We start from the raw sequence: 9359 nt of genomic DNA, 5'->3' as shown, positions 1-9359 counted from the left end.
CAGCAGGTACCCCCTCTCCCTGGTCCCCTTTTCTGTCCCCTCCCAGTCGCTCAGCCTCCCAGCTCTGCAGCCTCTTCCGATCTAACCCTGACAACCTCCAGGGTCGCCACCTCCCCACGCCGCCTCCTCAACCGTCCAGTCCCAGGCTCTGAGCTGCAGTCCTCTGACCTCAGCTTCCAGACTCCCGGCCAGGCTGCCAGGACCCAGCCCTAGCCCCTAACCCCTTACCCCCAGCCCCTAGCTCTCAGCCTTGAGTTCTCAGCTCTGAGCCTGCCACTACAAATCCTTCCTCTCTTCCCAGGACTGGACAGCTACGGCGCGCTGAACCTCTGTGAGACCTTGCACTGGAGACTGAAAGGGACAAAAACTTGAGGGTGGCGGGCCAGGGGGAGCGGCTTATTGGGGTTCGGGTGCAGTTGCTCTCCCGTTATTTTTAGCTGCTGACTCACAGCTCCTAGCTTCCGGGTTTGGGGTGAGCAGACTGGGCTAGGGGGCTATTAATAGAGCTGAGGCACAGTCCCGACCCAGTTCAGTTTGGAGGCACCGGAACAAGGAGCCTTCCCCTGCCATCATGCTCCGCGGAGGTGCTCTGGACGGGGGGCAGTGGCTGGACCAGTATCTGTCTGCCTGCCAGTACCTTAGGGTGTAGGTCTACCTTGGAAGTCTCAAGGGAAAGCCCACCATGAGACTCCTGGGCACAGCTCTCCACTACACTTGCCATGTTTGGGGGATCTACCACGATGAGGCTCCTGTTGTACTACCTAGGAGTGCACAGACGAGTCCCAAGCGAAGGGGTTACTGTGGCCATGGCCTCGGCCTGCCTAGGCCAACTCCTAGGCCAGAATGCTAGGAGGAGAAGCTGTGGATTTCTGGTCCCCAAAGGCCCTCAAGAGGATGGGGTGTATAGCATGGTTGGAACAGAGGGGGCGCTGAGTCAGGGATTTGCTGGCTCCAAACCAGACACAGCACTAGGAAGCTGCCCAATTCTGTGTTTACGACCCTCCCGTTCTTCTTTGTATTTTTTCCCTCTTGTTGGGCTCTGTCCCTACTCACAGGGGTCAACAGACCTCGGGATCTCTCCCTCCTCCATAGAGGAAATTAATTCAGAAAAGCCAGCGAGACACTTGTCTCCACCAAGGTAGGAATACTCCTTTATATATTGCCATTCCTATGGGGTATTTTTATTTTGATGTAAAGTAGGAGTTCCCTAATTTGTACATTGGGAATGGTGGGGAAATCTTAATACCTTACTGGACTAATCACCAAAATTATTCCCAGCCACGCCCAATTTACTAGAATTCCCATTGACAAAGGATGTACACCCACAGCAATGTCCCCTACTTGCAAACCGGAAGCGACCCTGGTCTCCGGCTTCCAAGTGAAACCAGATGGCTTTGGGGCAAGGGTGATTGTTTCTCCACATACAAACACTGGACTCACCCAATGAAGCTCTACTTTCAAGAATGAGCCCAGATTATCAGATAGCAGCCTCATTGCCCCAACACCATCAATTCACTGAGGGCGCCGGAGAGCCCGTGGATGGGATGAGAAGTGGTCTCTGCCCTCCTCCCAAATCCCTTCTGGTACTCCTAGGGTAGCCTCAGTCTGAGCAGGCCTCCCGGTTGCCTAGCAACCACAGTCGCCTGCCGGGGCGTGGGTCTGCTTTCGATCTGTAGGGGGCGCCAGTCTCCCTGGAACCTCAGGCTCTAGCTGTTGGGAGCAGTTTCCAAGTGTCAAAGCATCTCAGTATTGTCAAAGCCAACCCAGTCCAGTGGAATGGGAAGAAGCTCACTGTGAATTTCAGGGGGTTTTACTCAGATTCATTAAAAATGAAAAGATGAGAGAGAGAGAGAGAAAGGAGAGAGAGAGAGAGAGAGAGAGAGAGAGAGAGAGAGAGAGAGAGAGAGAGAACCAACTAGTCAATGGGGATGGGGTGTGGGGAGGGCAGTTTGACCCTTTCCATTCACACCAGGTTTAGCAATACTTATTCAACTCAATCAGACCAGTGAAGAGGGCCCAAGCTATATATAGGGGGCTTTTTTCCTGAGCCATTTTCAGTATGTAGGAAAAGAGTCTAGCACTCCATACTGACAAACTGCTGAGCATATAAGAGACTTTAAGCTCCTGGCTTACCAGCCTAGCCTAAACTTGGTCATGAAGGGAGATATTCATTTATTTGTTCATTCAACAATAATAACAAACCCTAACCCGCTGTATGCCAGGTAATGTGTTAAATGTTTTACATTTAATCCTCATAAAAACGCTATGATTATTTCCATCTCACAGATAAAGAAACTGACGCTCAGAGAAGTAAAACAACATTTAGGGTCACACAACTAGTGACTAAGTTGGGTCTGATTGAGCAACCACTGTATGTCAGGGTCTAGGAATGTAGAAAATGACACTGCTCTCTTTTCTCTACCTAACGAACACCTAGTCAAAACTTTTCCGTCCTCACCCCACAAGTAGAGTTGATAACTTGTTTTTCTATGCACCCCTCTGAGTAGCACTTTTAACAGCTATTGTAATAATTTGCTTCCATATTTCCATTTCTCTAACTCTGAGCACCTCGATAGCAGCATCTGTTTACTATTTATCTCCACCTGTTAGATATCTAACAGACATCTCAAAATCAGCATATCCAAACCTGAACACCCAATCATTTCCAACAAAGTGACCCCTCCCAAAGCTGTTCTCATCTCACTTGATGGCAATTTCATCTTTCCAGTTGCTCTGACCAGAAGACCTTGGAACCACACCTCATGTCCAGTTCTTCATCAAATACCATTGACTTTCCCTTCAAAATACATCCAGAATCCAACCACTTCTTATGACCTCCAGTGCTATGATCATGGTCCAAACCACCATCACCTGTCATCTGGGTCACTGCAGTAACGTCCTGTGTGCTCTCACTGTTTCTACTCTTGTCCTCTGTGGCCTATTCTCCACATAGATGCCAGAGCCATCCTGCTAAACCCAAGTCAGATCATGTCAGCTCTCTTCACAAAACCCTCCAATGGCTCCCCATCTCTTTCAGAGTAAAGCCAAAATCCTTACAACAGCCTACAGGCCCTACACAATCTGGTCCCCTATGAAATCTCTGATCTCATCTCCTAATACTCTCCCCCTCCCTCACTCTGTTCCAGCCACTTGGTCCTCCTTGCTCTTCCTTGAACAAGCCAAGTACACCCCTTACCCAGGACCTTTGCACTGGCTGTTCCTCGGCTGGGTGTACTCTTCTGCATGGCTCACTTCCTCACCTCCCTGAAGACTTTGCTCAAATGTCACTTCAGTGAGGCCTACCCTGATAAACATATTTGAGGTCGCCTCTATTCTGATTTCCAGTTTACAGTAAATACAGGGTAAGAAGAACGAGATAAATGACACCATGAGGGGGAAAAAAACAGACAAATTCAGAATGTAGGATATTCTACAAAACAACTGACTTGTACTTTTCAAAGGGTCAATGTCATTAATTAGAGAGAGAGAGAGAGAGAGAGAGAGAGAGAGAGAGAGAGAGAGAGATAAGACTCTGAAAGAAAGAGAAAATGGGGGTGGCCAGATGGCTTAGTTTTTTAGAGTGTGAGCTCTCACAAACAAGGTTGCCGGTTCACTTCCCACATGGGATGGTGGGCTTGCGCCCCCTGCAACTAAAGATTGAAAATGGCAACTGGACTTGCAGCTGAGCTGCGCCCTCCACAACTAGATTGAAGGACAACAACTTGGAGCTGATGGGCCCTGGAGAAACACACTGTTCCCCAATATTCCCAATAAAAATTTTTAAAAAGTAAAAGAAAACAGCAGACTGACTAGGAACTCCAGTGACCTGAACTCACGGTGGTGAATTCCTTGCATTTTCTTGTTGTCTCCTATGTCCCAGACTGGGTTCCAGAAAAGTGAGCAGCCTAGAAATTCTGTGGGCACCAACCAAAAAAAGCCTCAATAAAGGCCTGCTCTCTCTAGCCAAAAGACCAGGAAATGGACAGGGTAGCCAGAGAGAAAACTGTTAGATAATAACCACTCTGCTGCAACCAAACATCACAGAAAAAACTGCAGCCCTACACACACCAAGTAGAAATTCAGACTTTCATCAGGCTCCCCCATGTTGTCTGGGCTGGTGTCAGAGAAGGTCTAATAGGGAGCCTGGGCTTCCATCCCCACAGAGTAGTAACAAGGCCTCCCCTCCCCACTGGGTGGTGTCAGAGTGCCAGAGGAGGCCTAGTGAAGAGTCAGGACTTTTGCCCCTGCCCTCTCCCTCCTCCCCTCCCTCCCCTACTCCTTTATCACCCTGGCCCCCACCCATGGTCAGTGGAAGTCACCTGGGGATCAGGAAGGAGGCACCTCAACCTCTCCCGGCCAGGGAGGTGCCGGTGGAGAGCTGGAACTCCCACCCTGCCCAGCAGTAAGGAAGAGCCCCCATTTGAGGTATCAACTGACGGGGAGGGGAGAACTTGAAGTTCTATCCCTATCTGGCAGTGGCCCTTCCACTGATGGCTACAGTGTCAGAAGAAGTCTACCAAAAACAAAGATTTAAATCAGTTCCAGAGTCTTATAATATAATAGCCAAAAATGTCTAGGATGCAATAAAAAAATCACTCATCATACGAGGAACCAGGAGACTCTCAACTTGAATGAGAAATAATCAACAGATGCAGACACCAAGATGGCAGAGAGCTTTCAGTGTCTGAAAAGGATTCTAAAGTGGTCAATGTTAAAAAGAAAATGCTTCAGTGAGCAGTTACACACAAGGTTGAAACAAATGGGAAAAAAAATAGGAAGTCTTAGCAAAGAAATAGGAGATATCATGAAGAATCAAATAGAAATTTTAGAACAGATGAATGCAATAACCGAACTAAAAAACTCAGTGGATGGACTCACCAGCAGGGTGGAAGATGACAGAGGAAAGAATCAGAGAACTTGAAAATAGAACATTAGAAATTACCCAATCTGAATAGTGGGAAAATAGACTTAAAAAGCAAACAAACAAACGAAAATAAAACAGAGCCTCAGACATGTGGGACTATAACAAAAGACCTAACATTTGTGTCATCCGAGTCCGAGGAGAAGAGAAAGAGGGTGGGGATGAAAAAGTCCTCAAGAAACAATGGCTGAAAATTTCCCTAATTTGGCAAAAAACATAAACCTACAGATTCAAGAAACTGAAATTATCCCAAATAGGATAATTTCAAAGAAATCCATGCCAAGACACATTACAATCAAACGTTTGAAAACAAGACAAACAGAAAATCTTGAAAGCAGCAAGAAAGAAACAACACCTTACCTACAGGGGTAAAAACAATTCAAATATCAGTGGATTTCTCATCGGAAACCATGGAGGCCAGAAGGAAGTGACACAATATATTTCAAGTGTTGAAAGAAAAGAACTGCCAACCTTGAATGCTATATCTAGTGAATATAGCCTTTGGAAATGAGAGGGAAATCAAGATATCCTCAAACAAAGGAAAGCTAAGAGAATATATTGCCAGCAGACCCACCCTAAAAAAACGGTTAAAAGCAGTTTTCAAAACAGAAAGGAGCTATCAAAGTAGACATCTTAGAACATCAGGAGAGAAGAAATAATAGAATGAATTAAAACGTAAGCACATAGACTTTCCTTTTCCTCTTGAGCTGTGTAAATTATGTTTGATGGTTGAAGCAATAAGTATAACACCATTGAAGACAATCATACTACAAATGGGACAGAGGAAGGAGACTTAAAGGGAGGTAAGGTTTCTTCTTTCCTCAACCTGATAAAATGACACAAGTAGATCTTGGTGGTGATAAAATGGGTCTGTATCTTGATTGCGATGATTGTTACAGAAATCTCCATATGTGGTAAAATGGCATAGTACTATACACACATCGAACCGATGTCAATTTCCTGATTTTGACATTGTACGATAATTATGGGAGATGCAATCATTGAGGGAAGCTGGGTGAAGGGTATACAGGCCCTCTCTGTACTATCTATGCAACTTCCTTGTAAATCTATAATTATTTTTAAATAAAAAGTATTTTTTTTTTAAATTGAGGCTGCTTAGATTAAAAGTGGCTAAAGACACAGATGTAATATGAGACTCTTGATTAGTTTGTGATGTTAAAAAATATAAAAGGCAAGGTGGGGGAAATTTGAATATAGAACTGGATATTAGATGATATTAGGTGATATGAAATATTGCTTATTTTCTTTGATGTCATAATAATATTGGGGTTATGTAGGAGAATGTCTTCATTCCAACAAGATGCATGCTGAAGTATTTAGAGAAGTGAAATGAAATCTGGAACTTACATTTGAATGGTTCAGAAAGAAGTGTAGGTCGATCGATAGAGCAAATATATCAAGACATTTACCACTTGTTGACTCTATTTTTTCTTTTTTTCCGCAGCTCTTCTCATCATATATATTGTGTGATTCATTTATTTATTGTGCTCAGTTTTGTCTGTGTTCTCTCACTAGAATGTAAGCTCCCCAAGGGCAGGGATTTGTTGTATTTTGTTCTGTTTTCTGCAATATCCCCAAATCCTAGAACAGTGTCTGGCACATAACAGGTGCTCAATGAATATTTGTTGAATTAAGAATGAATTTCTGTATCCCTAGGACCTAGGTCAAGGTCTTGCACAGAGTAGGTGTGCAATGATTGTTGAACTGAAGTGAGATCTGAGTTCTGTTGTACTGAAGTGGTTCAGAGCCTGGAGGCAATGGAGGCAAATGGCCAGGATTTGCATCCTGATTCTGTCACCTCCTGCTGTGGTACCTAGCTGTGTTAACAGCTCTGAGCCCGGATTTCTCATTGGTAAAAATAGGGTAATAATAGTGGCACCTTGGTAGGGTTTTTGTCTGCATGCAAAGCATTTAGGACTTTGTAAAGACTCAATAATTGGTAGCTGATGACAAAACAAGGACAGCAAAACTCAGAAACACAGAGGAAACTGATGGTTACCAGATGGGAGGGAGTTGGGGGGCTGGGTGGAAAAGGTGAAGGGATTAAGAAGTACAAATTGGTAGTTACAAAGTAGTCACGGGGACATAAAGTACAGCATAGGGAATGCAGTCAATGATGTTGTAATAAGTATGTATGGTGCCAGGTGGGTACTAATCGGGGGGATCACTTCATAGATTATATAAATGTCTAACCACTATGCTGTACATCTGAAACCAATATAATATTGTATGTCAACTGTAGTTGAAAAAAAAAGAAGAGCAAAAAGATAGAATCCTCCCAGCATGCCATCTTCCTTCCATCCCCCAACAGGCTGAGCCAGGAGCAGCTAAGGGGATGTCCTTGGGCAACTATTCCCAAGTTCTTCTGCAGACCCCGGGAATGGTTCCTCTTACTTCAGACCTCTTCCTGCCTTTTGCCTCCTGCCCTGGTCTCTCTTTCCTCTTGGCATCCTGAAGTGCTTTCCTTCAACCTCACTGTGTGGAAGTGGGGCTGGGGGGAGACAGGAGTCTGTGGGCCAGGGAAAGAGCCTAGAGCTTTCCTTCCTTCTGGTCCTAGGCTTAAGTCCTTCACTGGTGATGGAAGCAGGTCAAAGTGGGAGGCTGCCAGCATTTCAGGGCCTAGAGGTTGAGAGAACAATAGTCCTGAGGAGGGGGCCCCAACAGGAGAGCAGCCTCCTAAGCCGCCCTCTTCCCTTATCCCCTGTTAGGAGAGAGCACTTCCCCAACGTCCCTTCGCCCGTTGTGCTGCCTCAAATCTGTACTTCTGGTGGCCCCAGCTCAGAGCACGCCCGGGGACCCACTGAGCGTCCCCCTGCAACTCCCTCTGGGAAGTGGGGTGGGGTGGAGTGGGCGGAGGATGCGCTGAAATTGGGGATATGAGTACACGAGATTGGGGACTGAGTTCATGCGTGGCCCAAGTCCCATGCCCCCGCCCTAGGGTCAGCGGTATCTCAGCCATCTGGGGGGTTGGGGCTGAGCCTGGGGATCCACTGCCCCTGTTCCTTTAAGGAGCCGCTGTTTAGCATTCCTACCGCTGCCGCTGCCGCTGCCCGACTCTGCACGCTGATTGGCTGGAATCAACTGAGACGGGAGCCAGGGAGAGATGCTCTTGACTCCACTCAGATCCATCCTGGGGACCAGTGCAGCAGCGGTCCTCGCAGCACCCATCCTCTGCCCAGACTCCCGCTTCTTGTTTGCCGCTGGGCCTCGGCCCAGAAGCCATTACGGGCGACACGGAGCCGCCAGTGCTGGAGGGGGAGCCGTGGGTGCGGGGCAGCGTTGGGGCAGAGGCCCCAGGACGCCCGCCCGGCCCCAGGCCCCGGTCCGCCCGGGCGCCCCCACGGGTCCCCCCCCCTTCCTGGTCCGAGCAGTGTGAGTGTGCCCGGGAGCCCGGCGGCGGCGGCGGCGGCGGCGTGGAAAGCGGCGTGGGCTGGGGGGTCCGGGCCGCGGGGGGCAGTGCTATGCACAAGCACCAGCACTGCTGTAAGTGCCCCGAGTGCTACGAGGTGACCCGCCTGGCCGCCCTGCGGCGCCTGGAGCCTCCCGGCTACGGGGACTGGCAGGTGCCCGACCCCTACGGGCCAGGTGGAGGCAATGGAGCCAGCACAGTTTATGGGGGCTACAGCTCGCAGACCCTGCCCTCGCAGGCGGGGGCCACCCCTACCCCTCGCACCAAGGCCAAGCTCATCCCCACCGGCCGCGATGTGGGGCCAGTGCCCCCTAAGCCAGTCCCGGGCAAGAGCACCCCCAAACTCAACGGCAGCGGCCCCAGTTGGTGGCCAGAGTGCACCTGTACCAACCGAGACTGGTATGAGCAGGTATGGATCAGCGGAGCTGGGGGAGGGGTCGTTGGGGCAACCCCAAGGGGCTGGGGAGTGGGCGCCGAGAGGCCTGGGGTGCAGTAGGGCTTCCTGGGGCTGCAAGCCGGACCAGGAGAGGCGGTGGGAAATGTGAGCTTCCTTGTGTGTGTCTGTTTGGGGGTCTCCATTTGGAGGGGATTGGGAGGAGCTGTGTGTGTCAGGGGGTGAAGGTATGGCGGAGGGGCACATTTTCCTGTGCGGGGGAATTGGGTTTGTCTCAGTGTGGGGGTTTAGCAGTGTCTCTGTGTCTGGCAGGGGGCGGGAGGTTCTGCGGGGGCTGTGTGTGGTGTGTCTCCACGGCAGGGGAGGAGGGGGCACGGTGTTCTGCGTAGGGGGACGTGTGCATTGAGGTGTGTGGAGGAAGGCAGTGGTGCTCCTTTGAATCTATGTGGAGCCCATGTGCCAGGCTCCCTGAGCGTCCTCTCTCCCTGCCAGGAGTCCCTCTCCGTCCCACTCCCTTTGTGTGTGAATGGGCACATGGACGTGTGAGGCCGTGTCTCTGAAGGTGGAGGTGTTTCTGTGTGCCTGTGTGTGGGGCTCCATGTATGTGTATGAGC

At 49.2% G+C, this 9359-nt stretch overlaps 1 protein-coding gene across 3 annotated transcripts in view; it reads left to right on the top strand.

Moving 5' to 3' along the window:
- Positions 1-1967: 1967 nt before the first annotated feature.
- DLG3 (discs large MAGUK scaffold protein 3) overlaps positions 1968-9359 on the top strand; it is a 53431-nt gene continuing 46039 nt past the window's right edge. Inside the window, exon 1 of one of the 3 annotated variants that reach the window (XM_081042355.1) lies at positions 1968-8760. In XM_081042355.1, coding sequence (XP_080898481.1) covers positions 8404-8760 — 357 coding nt within the window. In that variant the 5' untranslated portion in view covers positions 1968-8403. The remainder of the gene's footprint in view (positions 8761-9359) is intronic. The other 2 variants (XM_081042356.1, XM_081042357.1) reach the window with 2 other exon arrangements.

Source organism: Rhinolophus hipposideros (assembly GCF_964194185.1).
Source record: "Rhinolophus hipposideros genome assembly, chromosome: X".
Taxonomy (NCBI): Eukaryota; Metazoa; Chordata; class Mammalia; order Chiroptera; family Rhinolophidae; genus Rhinolophus; species Rhinolophus hipposideros.
Note: the sequence above shows the minus strand (reverse complement) of the source record. Positions and strands in the feature narration are given on the sequence as shown.